This window comes from Hippopotamus amphibius, chromosome 11 (assembly GCF_030028045.1).
Source record: "Hippopotamus amphibius kiboko isolate mHipAmp2 chromosome 11, mHipAmp2.hap2, whole genome shotgun sequence".
In the NCBI taxonomy this organism is placed as follows: Eukaryota; Metazoa; Chordata; class Mammalia; order Artiodactyla; family Hippopotamidae; genus Hippopotamus; species Hippopotamus amphibius.
Window position 1 is genome coordinate 10,016,788 of NC_080196.1, and position 27,584 is coordinate 10,044,371.

General features: G+C 44.6%; 1 protein-coding gene across 10 annotated transcripts in view; it reads left to right on the forward strand.

The window, feature by feature from the left end:
* The first annotated feature begins 1,902 nt into the window (after nt 1-1,902).
* SIRT5 (sirtuin 5) overlaps nt 1,903-27,584 on the forward strand; it is a 31,001-nt gene continuing 5,319 nt past the window's right edge. The window contains exons 1-10 of one of the 10 annotated variants that reach the window (XM_057699352.1): nt 2,348-3,188; nt 4,844-4,945; nt 7,802-7,926; nt 10,393-10,542; nt 13,017-13,150; nt 17,195-17,420; nt 18,865-18,952; nt 19,731-19,784; nt 21,718-21,841; nt 23,478-23,593. In XM_057699352.1, the coding sequence (XP_057555335.1) occupies nt 10,428-10,542; nt 13,017-13,150; nt 17,195-17,420; nt 18,865-18,952; nt 19,731-19,784; nt 21,718-21,841; nt 23,478-23,593 (857 nt within the window). In that variant the 5' untranslated portion in view covers nt 2,348-3,188; nt 4,844-4,945; nt 7,802-7,926; nt 10,393-10,427. Of the gene's footprint in view, nt 2,020-2,055; nt 2,109-2,278; nt 2,323-2,347; nt 3,189-4,843; nt 4,946-7,801; nt 7,927-10,214; nt 10,290-10,392; nt 10,543-13,016; nt 13,151-17,194; nt 17,421-18,864; nt 18,953-19,730; nt 19,785-21,717; nt 21,842-23,477; nt 23,594-27,584 lie in introns of those variants that run through there. The other 9 variants (XM_057699356.1, XM_057699354.1, XM_057699357.1 and 6 more) reach the window with 9 other exon arrangements.

The window sequence follows — 27,584 nt, forward strand, 5'->3', positions numbered from 1 at the left end:
GCCTGAGAGCCACAACTATTGAGCCCACGTGCCACAACTACTGAAGCCTCTGCACCTAGAGCCTGTGCTCTGCAACAAGAGAAGACACTATACTGAGAAGCTTGTGCACCACAACAAAGAGTAGACCCCGCTCACTACAACTAGAGAAAGCCTGCATGTGGCAACAAAGACCCAACACAGCCAATAAACAAATAAATAAATGAATTTTAAAAATAAAGTCTAAAAAAAAAAAGTAATTTGCTTTGTCTTTGATTTAGTAGACAGCCAAGCCATTATCCTCTGAGTTCTGGGCTGCCTTTCCTGTGAGGTTGTTCATTCATTCACTTAATACATATTAAATGAATTCATAAGTTGAGCATCTCCTATCAGGCACTGTGAGGGACTGGAAATATCACGGTGAGCAGAGAGAAAAGGGTCATCTTCAGGGAAACTTACAGCCTGGTGGGGAGAGGAAATTTAACCAAATGAACAGAAATACATTTGAAGTCTTCACTGGGCTAACTGTTATGGTTCTGTAAGAGCCTGCATCTCACCTAGTAAAGGCAGGGGGGACTGGGGTCAGAGTCACCTCCTTGAGGAAGTGACAACTGAGCTGAGGCTGGAAGACTGAGAGGAGTTACTATGGAGAGAATGGAAAATGAACATTCCAGCAGGAGGGGCCAACTTTGTTTTGGAAGGACAAGGCTATCAAAAAATTAAGCTGGAGTTGCTCTAAGGATGGAAAGGATGGTGATTGATGCTTCAAGAAGAGGCAGTAGCCTGACACTGGTGGAAGAGCCAACTTTTCTAAGCCTGGAAAAAGGGATGTGGTTGAGGAATGTGCAGTGGGTAGCTGTGGGTGGTGACCGTGGACCTTGATGGACTGCAATGCCTCAGAGGGACCCCAACATGTGGGTGGTGGCAGAGGGCTACATATTGGGCCTTTGGACCATGAAAGGTTGCAGTGAGGGGCACCGGGTCTTCCCCACAGCCTGCCGTCCCTCCTCCCTCAATGTCTGAATGAAGGAAAGGATTAACACTTGATGGCCAACAGCAGAAGCACAAAAAGGAACACTTTAATGTCAGGCAGTATATGTGGCGGCATGGACCCTTGTGTCTGGAGTAAAAGCACTTCGGCTCAAATCCCAGTTCTACTACTCAACAGCCTTTCCGTCTTGAGCAGTTACTTGACCTCCTTGCGCCTCAGTTTCCCCACCCTTAAAGTGGAGATAACCCTGTATATTTTATCGAGTGATGGAGAAGATTTCAACTGGCTAATACACGTGAAGGTGTCTGCTACGAAGTGCCATATACAAGTTAGGGAAAGAGCAGCAGCCAGATGTGAGGCCCTTCTCTGATTTTCTGGGACTCCACAGGGCTGCTACAGCCTGCAGGAGCAAGAGAGGCTCCACAGTGGGCTGGATTTCCAGCCAAACTGAGGGAAGTGGTTGAGGTCTGAGTTGGGAAAACAAATGTTAAGATAACATTCTATGCACCCAAGTTCTCAGACCACTTCCCTGTCGGATTACTGGCGCGCCAAGAAGCAATTCTACCCTGAGAAAATTAGTGCTGGTGGTAACCCGGAATCAAAGACAAAGAAAGATGACTGATTTTAAGGGCAATCAGACACGTGGAGACACGTGGGTCACAGAGTCTCGAGGCTCTGAAACTCGGGGCAAGGATTTCAGCACCAGCACTGAGCTTTGGTGGGCTGGCCTGGGAACCCCGCTAACCATCACTGCAGATAGCGTTGCAGGGAAAGCCGCCCCCCAATACTTCCACTTGGCTCTGTCGCAAAGTTGTGCGATCCACCTGTGGGCTCAAGGAGGAAAGCAGCTTGTCATTCATGACACATCTGGGAAGCTCGCAAAGACGAAGCAAGATCCTGTCCCCTCCCCGCGCCCGGCCGTCCCCCGCCAAAGAAAGAAATGCAAAGAAGCAATCTTGTTCCGGGATGACCAGGCCCACGGAAGGGCCCCCCGGGGCTCGGGAGTCCGGCCAGGCGCGGGTCTCCGGCAGGGGCCGCTGCAGCCCCGGCAGGTGGGTCCAGCCGCTCCGCCCCCGGCCTCGTCGTCCCGCCCCCGTGCCCGCGCCGCCGCCGCCGCCGCCGCGGTTCCGGCCTCCTGCAGGTGCGTGGGCGCTGGGGCTGGGCTCCGGCTGCCGGGGTCCCGGCAGGGCGCGCGCCCCCGTGGGGCCGAACGCAGCGGCAGCGCGCGGACCAGGGGCTCCTCCGCGGGGGCGGGGGCGGGGGCGGGGGCGGGGCTGTCTCCGCCGCAGCGCGCATGCGGGCCTGTCCCGGCCGCGGTGCGCATGCGCGGCTCAAATGCCTCCGCCGGTTCCGAGGTCCGCGGGGGTGGCGAAGGGGGAGGGGAGCGGGCCCAGCTTCTGCGGGTGGACCCGCGAGGCAGCACCGGCCCGCCCGGCAGCCGCACGTGCGGAGGCCCGGTGGCTTCCCCGCACAGCGCGGGGGCAGCTGCGGCCCGAGAGACGCGGGAGGGGGAAGGAGACGAGGGGTGACAGTCAGGCGGCCGGGGCGGGTGGGCCTGGGAGGCCGCTGGGAAGGGGGAGCCCCGGGGGGCTCCGGGCAGGGCGCCCCCTTTGAAGAGAGGCACTCTGGGCGCTGCAGCAGCCCGGGTGGCAGGTGGGGGTGGCCGTGGGCGCGGGAGGAGCGGCCGGATTCGCGCGTGGTTTCAGGCTGCAGCCGTCGGGGTCTGCGGAGCTGTCGGCCCGTGGGTGTGAGATGAGAGAGGAAGGGAAAAGCGGGGACCGAGGAGGATGGGGCCCCAAGGCTGTGTAGGGAGGAGGGTTGGGGAAAAATTCCACCGGAGTTTGGGCTTGGCTGTGTGAGGTGGGAGCTGAGGGTGGGACGCTGGCACGGGGATGCCGTCTTGAAGCCCTGGGAGGTGGGCAGATCCAGCGAGGTGGGAGGAAAAGCCGGAAAGGGTGGCGTCTGGAGGCCGGGAGGAGCAAGTGGTTCTCGCAGAGGGGATCAAATGGGTCAGAGGCTGGACGTGATCAAGTAGGACCGTTGGGTTTAGCAAGGTGGAGGTGGCGGGGTGACTTTGACAAGAGCAGGTGGTAGAGGGGAAGAGGGAGTGAGTCTGCCGGTGTTGACAGCTGGGGGCCGGAGCCTTGCATTTATTTAGCTCACAGGTGTCCAAAAAGTATTTATTGAACACCCGTGTAAGTTTCTGCGGTTCCTTGGCAAGGTACTTATCGTGTATTTTATTATATTTATTTAAATTAATTTATTTATTTTACTTATTTATTGGCTGTGTTGGGTTTTTTGTTGCTGAACACGGGGTTTCTCTAGTTGCTGCCAGCTGGGGCTACTTTTCATTGTGGTGCATGGGCTCCTGGTTGTAGTGGCTTCTCTTGTTGCAGAACACAGGCTCTTGGCGCATGGGCTTCAGTAGTTGTGGCACACAGGCTCAATAGTTGTGGCTCACGGGCTCTAGAGCATAGGCTCAATAGTTGTGGCGCGTGGGCTTAGTTGCTCCGTGGCATGTGGGATCTTCCCAGAGCAGGGCTGGGACCAGTGCCACCTGCCTTGGCAGGCGGATTCTTAACCACTGCGCCACCTAGGAACTCCCTTATCGTGTATTTTAAATTAATGTTTTGTAAATTTTTTTCTCTTGAATTCCTAATATATCCTTCCATTTATTGTATTTTTCACAATTGTTGGGGTGCCCCCTTTCTCTACAGGGAACAGAGACATTTTTCTTTTTTTTTGATTGGGTAGGTGAGTTTCCGGTTTCACTAGAAAGCCTGGTTAAGTGGGGACTGCGGTTCACCCCAGTGGTATCAGCGTTTGGGAACCTGTCCTGCTCCCAGACAGCTCCAGAGGACTGTGATGAATGAGTTTGTTTTCTCCCCTGAGGCCTTTCTTCCCACCTGAAGGGCAGGATAATTGGTGGCTTCACCCAGGGCACTTTTCACCCCTGAGGGCTTTTGGACAAGATATCTTGAGTTCTTCCTCCTCTGACTTAGTGCAGTGGGGGCCTTCTTGCCCTCTGGGTATTTGCTTTTGCACTTGAACCTGGTCCTGAGCCTGTGGGAGCTAGAACCGCTGCCCACCCTGATGCTCCAGAAAAGCAGATAAATGTTGGCACAGAGGGTGCTTCCGATGAATACTTTGTGGTAGCGTCTTGAAAATGGACTTAGATAAACTTCAGGTGGCACTGTTCGGAAATGTGTAAAATTTGTTTTTAATCTCTCCTTTGTTTTCACATTTACTGAGAGACTTGGAGAACATCTTGTAAGCTAATGGAATATTTAGCAAAACAATTCCCACATTTATTTAAAAAAAAAAACCCTTGTGATGACTAATAAAACAGGCAGTAGACCTGTTTAGGTTTTGTAACCCGTGAGACAAAATTATCTCACTGATGCATTACTTCAGATAGATATGAAAAACTTAGATTCCGCTAATAAATTAGTATGATAAAAGATTTGAAATAAAAAGAATGTACATTTAAAAGAAGTATTTTAATTGTATACAGTTCATGAGTGTGTTTATATGCATATATGTGTACATATCTAAAATATATGTATATGTCAGTGGACATTAAAGCTATCTTCCCCCAAGGTACTTGCTCATTGCATTTCCTAGGCAGACAATCTAGAAACTAGTGGTTTTTGGAAATAATGAAACATGAGCAAGGAAGACTTTTCTATTTTATTATTTTGAGTTTGGTATTATGGTGAGAGGAATTATTATTACTCAATAATGAAAACATTTGAATAGAAAAACTTAGATGAAAAATTAATAACATTTTACTCAGATAATACAAGTCTTAATTTTGTCAATTCTAATTAAAAATTCCTTAATATTCTCAAATTTTTGACAACTCTTTATAATTAGCAACAAATTCAATTCTCAAGTTCAGAATAGAATGATGATTTGCCTCCATGCCACAGCTATCCAGCAGAAGACGCATCGTTTAAACAGTCAGGCGGAAGAGCTGTATGTATAGAATTTAGTCAATTGCTTTATTATGTTATGCTTCTGTTGATTGAATTTTAAATCCTGAAATGCTTTTAAATTCTTAATGACTTTAAAAATCCTACCTTCGTGTCTAAGAAAAAATGTGACAGTTTATTCAGGAGTTGGTCTAGAATTCTTTGAAAATAAGTGGGAATGTTTTCTAACATTTAAAAACTTAACAGAGGAAAGAAATAATTTTCTGGATCAAATTGATGTCTCCAGATTTAAATATCAGAAAGCAGCAGTGCAATCAAACATCTTTGAGAGAAATAACGGAAGATATTAAGCACAAAATAGCATAAGTAACTTCATGCAACATATAAGGAGCTTTTAGTAAAGTTAAGCAGTTTGGGGAACATTAATCTTTACCGTTTTTATCAAGATGTGCAAGTTTAACATTTATCAACTATGACAATATCTTAAAGCCCCAGATGGATCTGAGGAAACCTCCTTTTCTTGATAATTATTGAAACTGAATGATGGGAATGTATGTGTTTGTTATAGAAATCTATTTTTGTATATGTTTAAGTTTGTCCATAGTTAAAAAAATAAACATAAACTAGATAGTTACACCATTATTTTTTTAAATTATTTATTTATTTATTTTATTGGCTGTGTTGGGTCTTTTTTTGCTGTGCGTGGGCTTTCTTTAGTTGCGGTGAGTGGGGGCTAGTCTTTGTCGTGGTGCGCAGGCTCGTTGCCATGGCTTCTCTTGTTGTGGAGCACGGGCTCTAGGTGCGTGGGCTTCATTAGTTGCAGCACATGGGCTCAATAGTTGTGGCTCACGGGCTCTAAAGCGCAGGCTCGATAGTTGTGGTGCATGGGCTTAGTTGCTCCGAGGTATGTGGGATCTTCCTGGAGCAGGGAATAGAACCCATGTCCCCTGCATTGGCAGGCGGATTCTCAACCATTGCGCCACCTAGGAAGCCCTACACCATTATTGAGGTGTTCAAGTAATTAGTTTTTCCAAATCAAGTGAAGTTTGTCAAAAGCTTATGCCCATGCTGATGGAAAATATTGCCAAGTTGTTTTCTTCATGCCTCCTTTAAATAAAACACTGGGGGGCTTTTCAGGATGGCCGGGCATCCCCATTGTTGCAGTCTGCAGGCTGCCTACCAGAGGGGCCCCCCTTGGCCACTGGGCATCTGAGCCTGCCACCTTCTCCCCCTGGCAGCCTGGCAGCCATGGGCCTTTTTTTTGGCACTTCCTTTGCCTCTGACCTCATGACTCCAAGGCAGCCAGAGGCTCCTGTCCCCTGAGGTGGTTCTGGAAACCAGCACTGTCGTGGCTCGAGCATGGGTTGGAAAAGAATTTCCAGACACAAGGCAGAATGTAAGGAGGATAGAGTTTATTAGAGAGAAGGGACGCTGTAAAGACAGCGGGACGACTTCCTGGCAGACCGGGGAGAGCCGACGCTCTGGTGAGCTCGCAGCCAACTTTTATAACCCCAAAGCAAGGAAAATTCCTGCTAAGAAAATGGCGCTCATCGATTGGTCAGTGCGTCAAAGGCGACAGGTGTCATTAGGTGATAGGCTAGGGTCCTGTATGGTGAATACCTTTCCTACTATGGGGTCTGGTCTTTGGCTGGCCCAAGTCATGAGTCAAAGATTGCTATGGGTTCGAGATAACTCCAGAATTTACTTGCTATGAGGGTTGGGTTAAGTCTGGAATCTTGTCTTTTGACTTTGGTATAGCACTCCACAAGCACTACACTTTTTCTCTAACCTACTCTCTTTTTCAGTATTCCAAGCTACTCGTCCAGTCTTTTTGATTAAAGCAGAGACAGGTTACAGTGAAAATTTGTTGACGTTTTGTTTGCTTGAAAATTTGTTTGCTTCTTGTTTTTAAGTGAGGTTTATTGGAACGCAACTTAGGTACTGTAGAATTCACCCTTTTGTTATACAGTCTGTGAGTTTTGAAAAACCACTACACGGTAAAGACATAGAATTTTCTTTGGCCCTCCCTGCCTTCCCCTTCCCCCAGTCCCTGGAAACCACGGAGGTGATTTCTGTACCTATAGTTTTTCCCTTTCAGAGTATCATATGAATGGTCTCAGACAGTAGACAGCCTTTTGGGTCTGGCGTCCTTCATTTAGCATAATGCTTTTCTTTTTTCTAAAGAAAGCAACTTTATTTTTGAAATAATTTTAGGTTAACAGAAATGTTGCAGACATAGTATAGAGTTCCCCTATACTGTTTACCCAGTTTCCCCTAAGGTTAACATCTTACCTTACTTAGTTTAGTACAGTGAACTAAACTAGAACGTTTACATTGATACAGTACTGTTAACTAATTGGCTGACTTCATTCAAATGTTGCCACTAATGTCCCTTTTCATGAATTGAGTCCAGTCCAGGATTCCACAGTGCATTTAGTTGTCATGTCTCCTTAGTCTACAAACTGGGACACATCCCCCAGTCTTTATCCTTCATAAATAACCTTGATAGCTTTGCTGAAGAGTACTGGCCACTTTTGCTATAGAATGCTCCCTCAATTGGGGTTTGTCTGATGTTCTCTTATAGTTAAATTGAGGTAATGCACTTTGGAGGGAAAATACCACCCAAGTGATATTTTGCTCTTCTCATTGCATCACATCAGGAGGTAGATGAAGTTAGTATGTCTTACAACTGGTGATGTTAACTGTGGTTACTTGGTTAAGGTAGTATCTGTCAGGCTTCTCCACTGTCATGTTACTGTTGTGTAATATTTTGAAAATGCATCCCTACTGCATGTATTACCAGGTTTTTCTTTTTATTGCTGAATAGGATTTCATTGTATGGATGAACCACAATTTGTTTACCCTTTTATAAGTTGATGGGCATTTGGTTTGCTTCCAGATTTTGGCCTGGCACTGCCTTGTAGGCTCGTTGAACATAAATAATATCAAAGGACACCAACATCGGACAAGGCTACCCTGTGATCATGATGAATCAGGACAGAAATAAGACAACTGCATAATTAGGTCTGAACCCAGACATAAATAAGAACTTTTGCCAAGAGGCATGTGGGATCTTAGTTCCCCAAACAGGGATTGAAGCCACACCCCCTGTGGTGGAAGCATGGAGTCTTAACCCCTGGACCGCCAGGGAAGCCCCTCACCCCAGCTCTTCTTACTAATTCTTCCATTTTTAAAAAAAAAACCACAAATGCAAATAAGTACTATGGTATAACTTGTATCCCCCTCCCTTTCTCTTACAAAACACTATTTGCACCTGACTTTTGTCCCCTGTTCTGGAGATCTTGATCAGGTTAGAGGGAACAATTCATTCTGTTTCTTATTTTTAAACGTGATCTCTGAATATTGGGAAGATTTTTGGAATTAAATAATCTGATTTGGCACTAACAGATTTTTGAGCCTCATCTTCCAGACATTTATTTTTATTATTTATTTGTTTATTGGCTGTGTTGGGTCTTATTTGCTGCGCGCGGGCTTTCTCTAGTTGCAGCAAGTGGGGGCTACTCGTTGTGGTGTGCTGGCTTCTCATTGCAGTGGCTTCTCGCGTTGCAGAGCATGGGCTCTAGGCGCGTGGTCTTCAGTAGTTGTGGCACGTGGTCTTCAGTAGTTATGGCTCGCAGGCTCTAGGCTCAGTAGTTGTGATGCACGGGCTTAGTTGCTCTGAGGCATGTGGGATCTTCGCAGACCAGGGATTGAACTCATGTCCCCTGCATTGGCAGGCGATTCTTAACCACTGTGCCACTAGGGAAGTCCCCAGACATTTACTTTTGTTTATTTTTATTTTTTAAGGACTTTTATTGAGATATAATTGACATACAATAAACTGCATATATTTCAAGTGTACAGTTTGATATTTTTTTCTTATTAGCAATGTATATATGGCAATCCCAATCTCCCAATTCATCCCAGACATTTATTTTTAACCTCTCTGAATGTCCTCTGCTCTACTGATACCAACACTCACTTCTGAAGCCAGCGAGCTGTCTGCTAGTAAATACTGAGTCAACCAGCAAATCACATTTAATTAGACTTTGTTCATTTAGGTTGTTGTTTTTTAATTGTAGTAAAATACATATAATGTAAAATTTACCATCTTGACTGTTATTTAGGGTATGATTCAGTTGTGTTAAGTACATTCACATAGTTGTGTATCACATCTCCAGACCTCTTTTTATCTTGCAGAACCGAAACCCTGTACCCATTATTTTTATTTTTAAGCTATTTTATAGTTTACATGCAGTAAAATGAATGCTTTTCTAGTGTAGAGCCCTGTGGGTTGTGACAACACAGTCACGTAACCGCCACCACAATCAAGATGTAGGACAATTCCCTCATTTCCCCCATCCCCTCATGCCCTTTTGTGTGTTCACTCCTCCCTGCTTCAGCAACCACTGGTATGTTTTCTGTCCCCATGGCTTTATCTCTTCCAGAGTGTCACATACGTAGAGTCATATATGCCTTCTTTTTTTATAGCAGCCATGTTGCATATTTTGGATGTGTCTTTGTTTATTGAACTCATCCCCTGCAGATGGACGTGTAGGTTGTTTCTAGTCTCCTGCTGTTAATCACAATAGTCTAAAGAAGAACCCTGTAGATACGCCATTTTGGATGTGTGCAAGCCTCACTGTTGTAAAAATATCCAGACTTGGGATTGCTAAGTCAAAGGGAAAATGCATTTGTAATGTTGATAGGTTGTCCTCCAAAGGGATTGTAAAGTTTTGAGAAATGTGTTATTTTTCTATTTTTCCTGTATATACAGACCTTTAATCCTGAGTTCTTCCAACAGTGTGACCCACTAGATAGAAGTCATCTTTGTCAGTTACCTTTTGGATATCATGGATCTGAATACTGCCTTTCTCTGTCTGTTCTGCTCTTATAAAACTCTTCAAGGATAGCTAAAGATTTACTAAATGTGCTTAAAGACTTGCAAGTTTCTTTGACATGATGTCATCTTAACCCTATTTGTTGTCTAGTGCATATCTTTCCCGCCCAGTTCAGTTCTCAGTTAGAATTTACATTCTCATAGAAGCTATATTTTGACCCGAAGCTGGTGGTTTTCATACCTGTTTAGAAGCATCAGAACCTGTTTCAAATGAATTCTTCCATCTGACTCCTTCCCAATCAGAATGACCTGGAGACAGATATGGGCCCCGCCGCCAAGTTCCTGATTCAATGGAACTGAATTCAGTGGGTCTGGGGGGGAGCCCGTGACTTGGCATTTCTAACAAGATCTCAGGGGATGCTGCTGCTGGCCTGGGGACCAGACTTTGTAAACCACTATTCTGGGCATCTAGGAGCACTTGAAAACACACATTGAAAACAGCTGGTTTAGAGGATGAACACCGTGAAGATTGCTACTGAAGATTTTTGTTAAGGGCATTCTTACTCTTGTATATATATGTGTGTGTGTGTGTATTTGTAGAAATACCAGTATTTTCTGATTGTTTTTTGTTTTGTGATTTTTTTCTAAAGCCCATTCCAGTAACTAGTGTGACACAGAGAACCTGATGCCACCTCTCCGGATTGTCCCAAGCAGATTGCTTTCCCAGCTGTATCGTGGATTGAAGTCTCCAGCCTCTGCGCAAACCAAGATTTGCCTAACAATGGCTCGTCCAAGTTCAAGTAGGTCTTCCGTAGCCTGCCATCTCACCTCCAGTGGAATCTGAAATACCTGAAAGTTCCTGCCCGTGAGGAGGAATGTCTGTATTGAAGTGGGTGCGGGGCAGGATGCTGGAGAAAGTCACTCTTTGTCCTTAGGGAAGCCCTTTCCAGGACAGGGTCAGAATAGCTCTCAGGAGCCAAGTTAAGTCCATTTAAGACATCCTGTTGCTTCTTCAGAATGTTTGCATTTAAGCTTTTCAAGCATGATTTGTATTTTAAAGCCCTCACCTCTCAGCAGGGCAAGAAAGCTGGTGCTTGTCCTCTGGGATACTATGGGGTTAAATTTTCTACTGGACAGAAATAATTTGTGTTTCTACCTGACAAAAACCTGCAGGTCAGCTCTGACCTAGGAATCTGTTCACCAGTAGGATGACAGAGTTTACATTTGGGGTAGAAAAGACCTTTAGAGCCAGGGAAAGTTCTCTGGGTGAACATTAGGTCCTTAAGGATGTTTGCAGGGTTTGAGGCCAGGAGGCATGTATCAATAAATAGTTCCTAGGAAAGTACTGATACATTTTCTTATTAAGCATCTTGTTCTTTCAGGAGATTAGATCAGATTACAGCCTTTAATCCACCCAGACTGTGTTTCTTTTTCTGAATTCTTCCTGGTTGGACAGCTTCAGTGGACCTTATTTTTCGCATCAGTCTGTCTCTGAAAGGGAGGCGAGTTCAAACAGAGCACTAGTGTGGTTGGCAGGTTGCTGGGCTGGTTTCACCCAAGGGAAGAGTGTGCCTGGACCATCTTCATTTCTTTGAGCTTATGCTTCTGAAAGCATGGCCTCAGAGCTCCAGGAACAAGTGGGAGAGGGAGCCGGAGCCTCTGCTTCTTTGTTTCTGAGGCTCTGCTTTTATTCTTTGTTTATTCTTACCAGTCATCAGAGGGCAAGAGGAGGAGAGATTTTGAGCCTTTTCTGAGGTGCTCTATCCTGGGCTGGCCGTGGAGGCAGCTCTGGGCTTACGAGGGTGGAGAAGTCCCTTCCCTGCTGGAGGATCTTACCAGTATGAGAAGCTGGTAAGATCCACGTCACCAGCTTGGGGTACACAGTGACGTCACCTTCCCCTTAACATTCAGTTGGTTGTCTCTGAGCCCCCATCCCACTGTCTTCCTTCCTTTCCTCCATCACCGGTTCCCTGTCTCAGGGCTGCTCGATCTGTCCAGGGGTTGCCGTTGCCTCTGGGGGAGACCAGAGAGCCTGCTCTGTCAGCCGAGGAACCCGCCTCCACTGTTGCTCAAACCTTGCCTCAGCACAGATTGGCCACTCCTGGAAGATGCCTGTACCCTGCAGACCCTGCCCCGGTGGCCGAGGCCAGCTGCAGGCAGTGCTGGTTCATACTCGCCTCTCCGGGTTGGGGCAGTGGAGGGGGTCTCTCCTTCCACAGCTTATGCTCGGCTCTGCTAAACCACTTCGGCCTGGCCTGCCGGGGCCACGGCATTTCCTCACCCCACGCACAGAAGCTGCCAAGCTGCAGTGCCTGGGAGAGAGGGTGTTGCTTTCAGCCTAATCTCTGCCACCAGGAGAAACAATGGCAGTTCCAAGTCTGGCTCCTCAGCCTTATCCTGGGATGACGACATTTGTTTCAGGACCACAGTCCACCTCGTGATGCTTGTCAGGTGCTTGGTGCAGAGCCGGGCACAGTGAGCCCTCAGAGAAGCGGGCTGCTGCCCCGTGGGTCTGAGATCAGGCGGGAGGATGCCTGGAGGTGCAGGACGAGGCCTTGGATCCTGGAGCGCAAGCCATAGGCTGTGACCATGACTCCCTGCTGTCCTGTTAGTTTCTGCGTTCAGGTCCCTTCTGTTATCCAAGTCTCTGGGGACATCTTGTTGAAAAGACCAACTCCAACTTGAGCTGTAAAGGAGGAGGTCATGCATCCAGATTGGGACAGAGCATTTGTTCACGGGAGGAGCCCTCGTCCTCACCTTGGTAGTGATGGCTGAGGGAAGCTGGAGTTAGCAAATCCTCAAAGGGAAGTGAATTTGGGAAGGAAGGGAAGACTTTGGGGTCCAGCGGGCCCAAGGTCAGCCCTCTCACACACACAGGCTTGTTTTTACTTTTAAGGAAGAAGATGCATTCCCATCCATTAGCCTTTTTTAATCCTCACAGTAGCCCTGCTCTAGGGAAGGCGCTATTATGCACATCAAACAGCCCAGGAAACCCAGGATAGCAGAGGGTCAGTCATTCATGTAAGATCTCGCTTGCGGGAGTTGGGGTAGGAAGCAGAGGTTGGATTCAGAATCAGTGCTGTGCGCCCCAAGCCCCTGCTTCTTTCTTAAGACACTGTACACTCACACACCAGGTACCTGGAGAATGATTTTTGTTTGCTTATCTTAAAGTATAGTTTCACACAAGGTCAAGTTTCAAAATACAGGCAATTGATTCGGGATGTAAATGTCCAAATGGTACACTGAGTTGACCAAGATTTTATTCTCTCTTTAGATATGGCCGACTTCCGGAAGTGTTTTGCAAAAGCCAAGCGCATAGTCATCATTTCAGGGGCTGGTGTCAGTGCTGAGAGTGGGGTTCCGACTTTCAGAGGAGCGGGAGGCTATTGGAGAAAATGGCAAGCTCAGGTTAGTATCGTCTCCAGAGCGCTGAGGGGCTCTTCCAAATGAAGCCGTCATATAGTTTGACTCAGAATATCTACCTACGCCTGAAACCCAGAGGGGGACGTTTTGAAATTTACTATTTGACCCTTTTGTCCTGTTCGTTTTGGTACCGACACACAGTCCGTATGATTAAGATCTCAGATTTAAGCAAAGCAGCTTCTTTCCTTTCTTTCTAGGTATGTACTGAGTGCACATATTCAGATAACAATTGCATTTCTTCTAGTAACTAAAGTGGAACCAGAAAACTTTGGTTAGCATAATTCATTACCTGCCTATAAATGTTGGAATTAAGAATTACACATTTTTTAAAAGTTTCTGTGAACTTTTCACATGAAAACCAGTGTTGCATTGTTAAAGGCTTAGGCCTTGATGCTCAAAACTTTGTATGAAGGTCATTAGAATGTAACATCTCTGGGGGCATGGAGTTTTTAAAAATTCAGTTTTTTTTTTTCAAGTTAATGGAAACAAGTCTTTATTAAGTAACTTTTAATATCAGAAAAATAAAACTCTTATAATTCTCTTTACAGCAAATATATAATATCAGTGCTTTGGCCATCTTAAGTTAAAGTCTCTTTATCATAAAATATATGGTTTTAAACTTTACTCAAATTGAATTTATAATCCCTATGACTTCCCTACATATACATAACAAAAGAGTGTAGTAAAATTAGCAAATACTAAACTATATTGATAATTTATCATTCTTAGTTTGTGGTTTTAAAAACAGTACACGCACCTAATATATGTCGGTTCCTTGACTTATTAGCTGCAGTGTACAGTGCAACAGAATACACAATACATGCTTGGTGAACATTCGTTTGTATCTGCAAGACGGCAGCTACAGATGGGGTTTCAGTACTGACGTTTACCTATCCTCCAAGCAATTAGCATTACATCATAATATGCCATCAAGGCAATTTTGTATACTGAAAAAATCAAAATAAAAACCGTTATTTGTAAACTTTTATACAAAATGTAACTCTCAAAGTGGAAATAAAAAATAAAATTTGTCTATTTGCTATTCAATACACATAGGATTTCAGTTTTTGTTATACTGAGAAAAAAAGCTCTTTTGTGTTGGGAAAATAATGCTTCAAAAAATAATTAGTAGAAAAACCCACCAGTATAATGTTTTGTCCATTCAGTGCCAGCACAGATTTGGGAACATACTGAGGATGAAGTCACAGACATCCACAGGTGAAATGTAAAAAGTGTATCTTAAGAAATCTTTCCTTGTGATTGGAAATAAGTTCTGAAATGAAGTAAACTGATTGGAGGTCATCACAGCTGCTTTTGTGAATTATGCCCAGGGCATGACTGCCCCTCTCTCCCTCCCCTCCCCTAAATTACTAAAAAATAAAAATATATTTATAATGTGCAAGACAAATATGGATTGAACATAAACTGTTTCACATTTTGATCTATAGTCTAAAAATTAATAGCTTGATCAGACTAATGAATGGAATATTCATATCCTCAATTATTGGCCAGTATAGATGCATCCCAAAGTCCTTCCTGAAATAGAAAAACCCAGGTGGCCACTTCCACATTCACCGAGGGAGGCAATGGGTAGGAATTCACAATCGACACAGTTACATTCCTGACCCAGTGATCAGACCAGCCATGAGCACTCTGGGCCAGATGAAGGTCAATGTAGCAGTTTTTGTCCCAAATTATAACCAGTGATGGAGTAAACCGCCATCAACTCTATTATTACCAATAAATAATCACAATGCATTAAAAATCCTGCGGAATGAGGCATAAGTTGTTGTGAAATAAAAAAAAACAAATGAACCTGTTTTGTCAAAACTTGCAGTGGAGAGAAGGCAGCACTGAAAGTGTCTGAGTCATCTGTAATGCCAAGTACCCTCCATAAATTCTTTTTTTTTTTAAATTAATTAATTAATTTAATTGGCTGTGTTGTGTCTTCATTGCTGCACACGGGCTTTCTCTAGTTGCGACGAGCAGGGGCTACTCTTCCTTGTGGTGCGCTGGCTTCTCATTGCAGTGGCCTCTCTTGTTGCAGAGCATGGGCTCTAGGCGCGTGGGCTTCAGTAGTTGCGGCACATGGGCTCAATAGTTGTGGCTTACGGGCTCTAGAGCGCAGGCTCAATAGTTGTGGCGCATGGGCTTAGTTGTTCCGCGGCATGTGGGATCTTCCTGGGGCAGGGGTTAAACCCATGTCCCTTGCATTGGTAGGCGGATTCTTACCCACTGCGCCACCTAGGAAGTCCCCCTCCATAAACTCTTAACGTGGTGAGGCTTTGGGACCCATTGTTTTGAAATCTTAGACATACACTTTTCTCATAGGTTCACACAACCTATGATTATCTTCACTCAGCAGAGTTGAATGTCACCTTTAGCAGTTCTTACACAAGCTCTGTTTTATTGAGGTATAATATACATGCAATAAAATTTGCCTATTTTAAGTGTATAATTCAATGAGTTTCAACAAATGTATATAGTGGTGCAGCCTCCACCAGGATCACGGTGTAGAACATTTCTGTGCCCCAGTATATTCCCTCAAGGCCCCTGCAGGCAGTCTTCCCCTTCCCTTGGCCCAGGAAATCCCTGGTTTTGGAGGGCAGGGAAGTGGGTCTGTTTTCTTCATTGCTCTGTCCCCAGCTCCCAGAACTCTGGCACATGTAGGTGCTTAGTAGATTTTTGTTGGTTGAAAGAAGGCAATCATAAATAATTACTACAATACATGACTTCCCAATTTAGTAGGTAATTTCTTATTGAGTGAAGGGTTAGAGTATCTGCCCCTCCTTCCTCTATTAAATGTCTCAGGCTGGCAGATGTTTAGGATGTTTTGTCACTTCTCGGCTGCCCTCCAGGCGAGTCTGGGAATCATCACCTTAAAGGTGAAGGAGGACAGAAGGAAGAGCAGAGGGCCGTTGGGGTCCCACAAGAAGGGGGAGCTGCGGAGAGCAGCCCCTGAGTTAGAGAAGCAGGGTGGGGGTGGGGGGGGCTCTCCGAGGGCATCAGGAGGAGCCTCCAGGCGGGTGGTCAGTGGTGTCAAAGCAGCTCAGGGTTTGTGGGGATGCAAAGAGGTCAGGAGGCTGTGTTTCACTCCAGCTGTGTTCCGAGGATGCAGGTGCATGGGCCGCCTGTAACTGCTCCGGGTCACCTGAGTTCTAAGTGGAGGGCGGGAAGGAAGGAAGTTCAGGGTTGATGTGGAAAATCACAGGACAGTCAATCCACTCCCCAGATGAGGCTGATGCTACTACCAGATAGAAGGCTGACCGTGGTAGTAAAATAGAATGCGTAACCCCACCCCCGCCACAATCAACTTGTAGAATATTTCAGTCATGGCCAAGGGTTCCACTCCCCCCAGCTTCCAGCCCCAGTTACCGACCACACTGCTCTTCCACCATCAGTGGGATTCGTCGCTCCTGGAACAGGGGTCGTACTTTAAAAAATACATATTTTTTATATATACTGTTACTGTACATGCTGTAGTGTAGCATATACTATAATGTAGATGCTATTTTTTATATGTGCAGTTGTGTGTGTGTGTGTGTGTGTAGCTATAATTATAGTTATAAAAACTGAGTTTTTCAACGATGGCCATTATACCTCTGTTGGGCATTTTGCATTTTAGTTTTCTCCCTGGATAAATGAGACGGACATCCTGTAATGTGGAGCTCCATGAAGAAGTGGATTCCAGCCTAAATTACCTTCCTGCATGTTACTCTACGTCATGTTTGTAACTTGCTTGAGGGGCAGACGGGACAGGTTGCAATCTCCCTGCCTTATCACTGGGGAAGTTAAAACCGATTTCTCCGAGGCCCCTTGTGAGTGCCAGGCCCCTGCCCTGTGTCCGCCACACCGAGTGTATCTACACGAGTATGTTCTCCGGGGCACCTCCCAAAGCTGCCTGCCTGCTTAGAGCAAAGGGGGCCTGGGAGTGTCCCCTGCCCCCAAGTCCAGTGCCCCCACCACCTGGCTTCCGGAGCATCAGGGCTTCTTTCCCTCCCTGACCCCCATCTCCTCTCTGCCCCCCAGGACCTGGCCACCCCTCAGGCCTTCGCCCGAAACCCATCCCAGGTGTGGGAGTTCTACCACTACCGGCGGGAGGTGGTGCAGAGCAAGGAGCCCAACGCTGGGCACCTGGCCATCGCCGAGTGTGAGGCCCGGCTGGGTGGGCAGGGCCGACGGGTCATGGTCATCACCCAGAACATCGATGAGCTGCACCGCAAGGCTGGCACCAAGAACCTTCTGGAAATCCATGGTGAGGGACCCTCAGTCTTCCGTGGGTGGGGAGAACCAGACCTGAAACACAGGTGCTGCCATGTCCCAGCTGGGCCCACTGCCTCTTAACAAGACCCTGGGTGTCTGGAATGCAGGCTGCCCTGCCTGTACAGCTGCGTGCTCTCCCCTCTTGGCGGGGTGGGGGGGTCCCACTGAGGGGCTTTGTGCTCCCAGAGCCCCCCCCAGCTAGGCTGAGGGAAGTGGGAGGTTTGGGCTATTGAACAGCTGTGGCTTTAGCAGGATTCAGCCCCAGAAAGGCCTGGCACCCCTGGGGGAAACTTTTACTCTCCCTGTGTCCCCAGTCGGCGCTGTCCCCTGAGGCTGCGCTTCTGCTCAGCCCTCGAGCCTTTAGGGAGCTGCCAGCTCAGTGGCCTTCGCTGCGGCGAGCCCACCAGGTCTGTGACACCACGGAGCTTGTCCCTCCGGCTTCCCTTCTCTGCCCTTGACGACAGTCTCCTCTTCCCTCTTCTTAATCCTCTCCCCTTTTTGCTCTCACCGAAAATCTAATAAACTCATTCATACAAGAGCATAAATGAGTATGCAGGAATTTCTTCCTGAGGGCATTTAATCGTCTACAAAAGTTCAGTCCCAAGAAATGCATTTCAAATTGTGGAATTTCCAGAAACAGTGACCCAGTGGGGCTCCAGACTCCCTCTAGTTTAGCCGTCTCCTCTGAAAATAAGTCTCTGGATGACTTTGTTTGGGTCCCATACCTCCCTTTTGACCAAACACTGCTGCTAGGTTGGAGCAGTCTGGAAGTTGTGCCCAAGCTTGTATCTGGGGGTGTGACTGACAGGTCCATCAGCTTGGCCTAGGATAGAGGGGAGATGGCTCCCCAAAGAAGGAATCCTGGACAGAGTGGAACTGTTGTGTCGCCTGCAGTGTGACATGCCCAGCACGGGGCACAGGGTGACTATTTAGTGAATTGAGGTCACCGTTTATTGGTTAAGCTCAATAAGTCATTGCTAGTTTTAACAATTATTTTCTTCCTTTATTAGTTGATTGTTTATTGAGCTGTTTGTAGAAAAGACTCAAGCTTTATTGTCAAAATTAAGCTTTTGTAAAACACAACACAAGCTGTTGAGCCTTTATCAGTCATATTCTTAGTAAATCCTGCCCTTAGGTTTAGATTGGCTTCTTCTGCCCAGTTGACCACTTCAGTTCCACCTGAACATCAGGTACTCAGAAAGCTCCTTCGTCATGCAGTCAGTGATTTCACCTGCCTCTCCCTCTCCGGATTACGAAGTCCAGAGGAAGTTCTGTCTTGTTCCATAGTACTGCATACGCTTACATTTCCCGTGATACCTGGGGTGGGCTCGTTTGTTAAAATGACATATAAAAACTGAATTATTTTGTACCCTTTTAGACGTGGAGATGATTGCTCCTGATTATACTAAATTCTGGTCTTAACTTGTGTTTTTCAGGTAGCTTATTTAAAACTCGATGTACCTCTTGTGGAGTTGTAGCTGAGAATTACAAGAGTCCAATTTGTCCAGCTTTATCAGGAAAAGGGTAATTATACTGCACTACAGAATAGGCATATGTCGTTTTGTCTCTAAGTTGAATATAAATGCAAAGAAATTGAACAGTCATCTAAGATTCCCATGGATATTTATGAGACATAAAACTGGATACAGTACAGCTATGTGATAAAGACATATTGTGCTCGCAGTTTACAATGTTAGGTGAAAACAACAGGATCTAACTGTATACAATATGATGCCTGTTTTGTATTTAAACACACACACACACATTGATATATCTATATATAGATAAAAGTCCAGAAGAAAATACAACAAAATAGTAACAGGAGTGGTAGGATTATGGGCGATTTTGATTTCTTCTTTATATATTTCTGAATTTTCCAACCATTTCTATGATGAACATTTACTATTATTATAATTAGGGGAAAAAAATTAAGAGTAGACTCAGAATATTGAGAAGAATTCTACCTGGCCATTTTAAATCAGTATAAATTATGCAAATAACTTATTAATATAATGTCACAGCAGGTGATTCAAACTAGGATGACGTATATGCTGCAAATCATGAAACTCTGCTTAGCACAACAGCTACTCCACCCCATCCCCACATACACATTCCCTCTTTTGAGGAAGAACCACTGCTAATCAATTGTTTCCTGTCCATCCTTCTAGTACCCTTCTAGTCAGTATGGGAGTTTTGTACCACATACTGCCAGGCAAAGAGACAGTCTTATTGGGTTTTCTTATTTCATTGTTCTTTGATTACACGCGTGACATTCTTTCTTTTCTAATATTATTTACTTCAGGGCTCCAGAACCCGAAACTCAAGATGCCAGAATCCCAGTGGAGAAACTTCCCCGGTGGGTAAAAAACTTTGATCTGTATTTGGTGTCCCAGATTGCAAAAAAAGAAAATTAGGAGTTAAAATCTAAGTTCATTTGGTGAGATGCCTCTTAAACGTGCAAATGCAGAAACCAGCCCTGATCTCTGAGACCAAGGGCAAAAGGACAAAGGGTGAATCAAACCAGGCTTAAGAGAAGTGCTCCTGTCCCATCCTTTCCTCCTCTGCGTCATGGCAGGATCACTTGATGTCTGGAAAGTTCCAGAAGCTGTTATGTTGTAGACGCTTACCTGGTGTGTATGAAGCATAGAGGCTGGCATCCTGAAACTAACTGGTCAATAAGCCTCAGCTGCTGTTCTGTCCTCTCCATCCTCCTCCTCGTCTTCAGATTATTAATCCAGAGTTTGGAGGCAGAAGGAGGTCCTGCAAAGTTGAAGTTATAGGACCGCATGGAATTTTTGTAGATTAACAACAACAAAAAAGCTTTATGTCAGTTTTTCAAAACTAGACATTATATGTGGCACATATACACAATGGAATATTACTCAGCCATAAAAAGGCATGAAGTGGAGCTATATGTAATGAGGTGGATAGACCTAGAGTCTGTCATACAGAGTGAAGTAAGCCAGAAAGAGAAAAACAAATACTGTATGTTAACTCATATATATGGAATCTAAAAAAAAAAAAAAATGGTACTGATGAACCCAGTGACAGGGCAAGAATAGGGATGCAGATGCAGAGAATGGACTGGAGGACACAGGGTTGGGGGGGCGGGGGGCGAAGGGGAAGCTGGGACGAAGTGAGAGAGTAGCACAGACATATTTACGCTACCAACTGTAAAACAGATAGCTAATGGGAAGTTGCTGTATAACAAAGGGAGATCAACTCGATGATGGGTGATGTCTTAGAGGGCTGGGACGGGGAGAGTGGTGGCGAGTCGCGGGAGGGAGGGGACATGGGGATGTGTGTATAAATACAGCTGATTCACTTTGGTGTACCTCAAAAACTGGTACAAGAGTGTAAAACAATTATATTCCAAGAAAGAGCTTAAAAACAAAACAAAACTAGACATTAAAATAGCGCTTCCAAAAGTGTTTCTTAAAGCACTAGATCCATGTGGTGTTAATAGGCATTACTTGAAAAAAAGATGTCATTTGCTCAAGTAAATATGGAAACACTAGACTGAACGAAATTAAAGTATGTTTGCTTTACTGCAGGACTACTCAGAGCACTGAATATGTGAAAGTACATTGTTACTCTCTAAAAATCGATTATGTTAATATTTCCCTGGTTTAGTTAACCTTTTTTAATTTTTCTTAATAAGGGTTTCCATTACTAAATTCTAAAGTTTTGATCTAAAAGAATTTCAGTAGAAGATTAATGTGATGAAAATGATGTGTGGGGAAGATTATTTTAGAAGGTAAATGTAAGATGACCTAGAGGTAGTAGCAAGTGAAAGATGAGAGATTTTTAGGGATTGACACTAGAGAACTTGGCTATCGACAGAGCAGCAGAGAGGTGAATCTGAGAGAAAAATGAAGGAGGTCATTGATGAAACTAGCAAGTGGTTGGTGTGTTGGAGGCAAATCCGAGCCCAGGGTTCCTCCTGGGCCTGGCTGACTGTGAGCACGATCGCTGATGACTGTGAAGAAGTAACTGGGAGAGAGAAGGCTATTTAGAAAGAGAATGTCAAGGCTGGCTGAAAAGCATCTGCCAAGAAATCAATCTAATGCATCCAGGCAAAATAAAAACTTTATAAGGGCAGGTAAAACTAGCACTTCATCTTCAAGACAAGCTCACGTGGGCTGGGAGGGAAGGGGTAGGGGCTAAGAAGGCTCAGAACCTACCTGGACGGATTGGACCTGGGGCAGCCCCAGGCTTTCCCCTCATCCACCTGGGCAGACCTTCCCTAGGGCAGGTCTTAGGTTGGGTTAAGAATGACACTCTTCCAGGTGTGAAGAGGCAGAATGCGGGGGCCTGCTGCGACCTCACGTGGTGTGGTTTGGAGAAAACCTGGATCCTGCCATCATGGAGGAGGTTGACAGGGAGCTGGCCCTCTGTGACTTGTGTTTAGTGGTAGGTCACGCCCTTCCCTGGTCCTCGAGATGCTCTGAATCACCCGGCCTGGTGGTGTGGGGGGGGGGTGTTGCTTCCTCCCTTCCTCTTCCTCTTTCCCTTCCTTCTCTTCTTCTCCCCCTCCTCCCTCCCTTCCTTCCTTCCTTTTCTTAAGGGTGTGTTGAGAGTCTGGGGGTACCCTACAGACAACCTAAGAAACGGTGAATAAGATGTGATCTCAAAATATAAAACTATGGAAGACCATGTCTTGGGCTTCTCAAAGCCTTCCCCAGAAAAGAAATCATGAAAAGAGCATGTTATTGGTTCTGATTTTGGAAGTAGTACATGCTCATTATTAAATTTGAGAAAGTACAAAAAAGTATAAAATTATAAAGAAAAAATGAGAAATCATCAGAAATTCCACCATCCAGAAACAGTCACTGTTAGCATTTTGATGTGCTCTCTTCTAGACCAGAGGGGAGCAAACTGTGATAATTTACATTACCTTGTGAGTAAAGTTTGATTGGAACATAGCCGCGCCTGTTCTTCTGTGTATCGCCTATGGCTGCTGTCACACTCTAATGGCAGAGTATTTGTGGCAGAGACTGTATGGCCTGCAAAGCCTGAAAATTTACTCTCTGGCCCGTTACACAAAGTTTGCCCACCCTGGTCTAGACCTTTTCTTATGCAGATGTAGACATATTTAAATTCAAAAGTGGGTTCATATTATACGTTCTGCTTTGAAACTGCTTTATTCACATAGCAATTCACTTCGCGTATTTCATGTCAGCACATCCAAATCCACATCATTGTTTAACTGGCCGCATGGTGTTCCGTTGAATGGATATAAAATGACTTAGTTAACCAGTCCTTCATTGTTGGACATTTAGGCTGTTTCACATTTCGGTATTTTAAGCAATGCTATGATGAACAAACATCCTTTGACGTAACTCTTAGCATGCTCTTCGAGTTTTTTCCTGAGGACAAATTTCCAAGAAGTGGAATTAATGGGACACAGGGCATGCACATTTCAAATCCTCTTAACACGTCTCTAAAAGCAGAGGCGCCCTTTCACAGGTGCATGTTCGTTCAGCAGGAGGTGTTTCTTGAGCACGCCCCAATGTTGACTCTCGGATCCATGTGCTTGGTAGATGGTTAGGCATGGAAAGCTGGCTTGTAAAACTCTCTGGTCTCCCCGCTCTTGTAAAGAATGTTTATAAATATATATTCATAGAGAAAAACCTGAAAGAATACACATCAAAATGTGAACAGTGATAATCTTGGGGAAGTAGGATTAAGAATGGTGTGTATGTGTTTCATTTAAAATTTTCTAACTTAAAAGGAACATGAATTATTTGCATCCTTCAAAGAGCAGAAACAAAACTAAAACCAACCCTCTTTGGGTGACGATCGAATCATTTCTTTTGAAAAAGAGAGTCAGCTCTTCTTTTCATATCGCATATCCTTCCCAAGTTCTAGGGATCAGCCAGCGGGGTGCCTCGTACCTCCCCATTTGTCCCTCAGACATTCTCCATTTATCCCATCCAGCCTCACACCTGCAGCCACAGACTAGCCCAAGTTTCTGTAAGGTTTTCTGAAAAGATGTTTCTTCTCCATAGTGTGGTCATTTGTCCGTTTCCATTTGTTTGCTTTGCAGGTGGGAACTTCCTCTGTGGTCTATCCCGCCGCCATGTTTGCCCCCCAGGTGTCTGCCCGGGGAGTGCCAGTGGCCGAGTTTAACATGGAAACCACCCCTGCCACGAACAGATTCAGGTACAGGGGTGACCAAGGTGGGAGATGCACGGTATTGAGCTGATTTGCATGTGGTCATCCAATCAGATTTTATCTACTGTTCTAATTTAAAAACGCAGAGTTTGTGTTTTCTTATTTGGCCTATAGTTGCTTTGATAGAAGAAAACAAAATATTAACTGTAGACTAAGGTAGCTATGTCTTTTAACAGGGAGTTTGCCATAGACTTTTGTTTTTCACATTTTGAAAGTTCTTTGATCCTTTAGACTTTACTTTTATTTGTATTTTTAAGCTAGATTTAGTAATGGCATTTAGATGTAGGTCAGCCAGAGACTCAGCATGTAAGCCCAGAAGACACTCATGCAGAACTCCATCACCCACTGTTCTTACCGTGGGGCTCCCTGGGCAAATTCCTCTTTGGTCACATTGCCAAGAATGTTTGTAGTTGTGGCCATATTATGATCCTGATCCTGTTTCCCGAACTTGTGTGGAAAGTGTCGTTTATTGTAGTGTTCGTTTGCAGTCTCCTTCTAGGTTCCGTCTTACATCTTCACTTTTGTGTCGCTTTCTTTTTTTCACTCCTACTTTTCTGTCTTCACTTTTAATGTAGTTTACATATTCTTGTCAGTCTGTTTAATTCCTTTCCAGAATAAGGTAGACTATAAACTAATAAGTAAATATGAATAAATAAAATAAAATGTCACTGAAGCTTCTTGTCTTTACTTTAGTCAGTGGTTTTTACCTAAGATTTTAAAAAATCTGATAACCAAGGAGATTCTGGTATAATTGGTGTAAGGTGTAGCCTGGGCCCCATGACTTTTATAAGTTTGTAGGTGATTCTAATGTGCAGCCAGGATGCAAACCGATGCTCTTTTTCATTGGGAAAAAATTGTGTCACAGACAGTGTGGAAACACTTAAATATAATCCTCTTCAGGTGAGTGAGCTGGCTTTCTTCCTAGACTTCTCCAGGCCTTTTTAATCAGCTACAGCCTATGTCCTCAGACCATAGTTCCTCATTTGTGTGTAAGTGGTGGGAACTAGGAAGGCCCCTTTTAAAACATTGCCTCCTATGTGAAACTTATACTCTGAAAATGACAGAATACTGCTGAAAGAAATATAGAAGACCTAAGTATATGGAAGGACATAGCCGAAGAGATTCCAGAAAATAAACCTCATGTTTATAGTCAACTGATTTTTGAAAAGGGTGTGAAAACAAATCAGTATGGGAAAGAATAATCTTTTTAACAAATGGTGCTGGAACAGCTGGATAGCCACCTGCAGGAGAATGAAATTGGACCCTTAATCACACCATGAACAAAAGTGGGTCACAGACCTAAATACAAGACCTAAAACTATAAATTACTTAAAAGAAAATATAGGAGTAAATCTTTGTGACCTTGAGTTAGTCAAAGCCTCCTTGATATGACATCACAAGCACAAGTAACATAAGAAAAATGGATAAATTGAATTTCATCAAAGTTAAAGCTTCTGTGCTTCAATGGACACTACCACTAAAATGAAAAAGGCAAGCCACAGAATGGGAGAAAAATTGGCAAGTCTAATATTTTAAAGGGGCTTGTATCCAGAATATATAAAGAACTCTCACAACTCAATAATGGAAAGACAAATAACCCAATTAAAAAATGGGCCAAAGATTTGAATGGACACCTCTCCAAATATATATACATGATCAATAAGCACATTGAAAAGATACTGAACATCATTAATCAGTAGGGAAATGCAAATTAAAACCACAACCAGATACCACTTAACCATTAGCGTAGCTATAATTTAAAAATAGGAAATGGGACTTCCCTGGTGGTGCAGTGGTTAAGAATCCGCCTGCCAATGCAGGGGACACGGGTTTGATCCCTGGTCCGGGAAGATCCCACATGCTTTGGAGCAACTAAGCCTGTGCACTACAACTACTGAGCCTGTGCTCTAGGGCCTATGAGCCACAACTACTGAGCCCATGTGCCACAATGACTGAAGTCCACGTGCCTAGAGCTTGTGCTCCAAAACAAGAGAAGCCACCGCACTGAGAAGCCAGCACACAATGAAGAGTAGCCCCTGCTCTCTGCAACTAGAGGAAACCCATGCGCAGCAATGAAGACCCAATGCAGCCAAAAATAAATAAATAATTAATTTTAAAAAACGGAGAATAACAAGTGTTGGTGAAGAAACTGGGCCCGTCGAACATCACTGGTGGAAATGTAAAGTGAGTCAGCTGCTTTGGAAAACAGCATGGTGGTTCTTGAAAGGTTATATACACAGTTAACTTATTACCCAGCAATTCACTCCTCAGTATGTAGCCAAGGGACATGAAAATGTATGTCTACACAAAAGTGTGTACATGAATGTTATAGTAGCTTCGATCATAATAATCAAAAAATGGAAACAACCCACATATCCTTCAACTGATGCATGGATAAAGAAAACTTGGTATCTATACAATGGAATGTTATTCAGCCATAAAAAGAAGGAAGTACTGATACGTGCTACATGGGTGACGCTTGAAAACATTATATTTAGCCAGGCACACAAGATCACATATTGTATGAAGTATCCAGAAGAGGCAAATCAACCGAGATGGTAGGTAGATTAGTGGTTGTCTAGGATGGGGGGGAGAGGAATGGGGAGTAACTGCTAGTGGGTACAGGTTTATTTTTGGGGTGATGAAAATGTTCTAAAATTGATTGTGGTGATGGGTGTACAATTCTGTGAATATACTAAAAAAACCTGTAAATTATAGCTTTTAAATGAGTGGATTGTATGTGAATTATATCTCAATAAAGTTGTTCTATTAAAACAGTTATTGTCTCCTAACTTATCCACTAATATACGTTGTGGCACTTTTGTGTAGCACTCGGGCTAGTTAGTGTCTTCAAAAGTAACACCGCAGCCAGGTAACCCAATGAAAGGGTATCGGAATGCTCCAAGGTGCGGACAGTCGGGATAAACTTTCTGAAGCAGGAAATGTGCTTCATCTCCAATTCTGTTCTTCTTCTAATGTGGCTTATCTTCAGTCATTTGATCTCCAGCTCATCTCTAATAAGTGTACAGAAAGGTACACATCATTGTGGAAAAGTAAAATGCAGATAGGGAAAAAGAAGAAAATAAAACTCGAGTGTTTCCACCACCCAAGATAAGAATTGGCCTCTACCTTCATGCTCAGGCCTGACCAGCAGGGACTGGGCACCCCTTGTGTTCGTCTTTACGTGAAAGGAAATTGAACTTGGTGGTTTTCCCTGCAAGTGAAGAAAAGATTCTTGGCACGTACTAATGATATCACTTCATAAGTCAGGCCTCCTAAAACCGCTGCTACTCTTCTTCAACCAAAATTCTTCAGTGTCATGTTCTGAAAACCTGCGGTGCCTCTGTTTAGACAAACAGGCTACTTGCTGGGCAGAGACTTGGATCAGATTCGAACAGCACTGACCGCAAGGACCATGAGAACAGATGCTCGTGGGCTTCTTTGGGAGCCGGGACCCTGTACCGTGAAGTCTGGGGATTTTCCCAGATGAGTACATAACTGACCAGTGAAGCCAGCGATGCTTTTATCTAGGCATCATCAGAGCTGACATTTACCACAGACGTGGGTGATCATCTTCTCATCCTTCTCAAGTTTTTCAAATGGGGAACGAAGCCCAGAGTGAGTAAGAGGCTTGTTTAAACACGCAGCTCAACAAAGGCAGACATTTCTCACATCTCATGCGTAACAGATGTTGGCTGAACTTTAGCTTAGGTCAGCGGTCAGCAAACTACTGCCTGTAGATCAAATTCACCCACCGTGTTTTTGTAGATAAAGTGTTATTGGAACCCAGCCACGGCCACGTGTTCCTGTATTGTCTGTGGCTGCTTCTGCACTTAAACGATGGAAGTGAGGCCGTCTGGTCTGCAGAGATGAAAATATTCACTCTTTGGCTCTTTACAGAAAACGAGTTGCCAACCCCTGCTCTGGGTTAATAAGAAAAATGCAAATTGGAATATTTCCTTTTCACCTGATTTTCTTT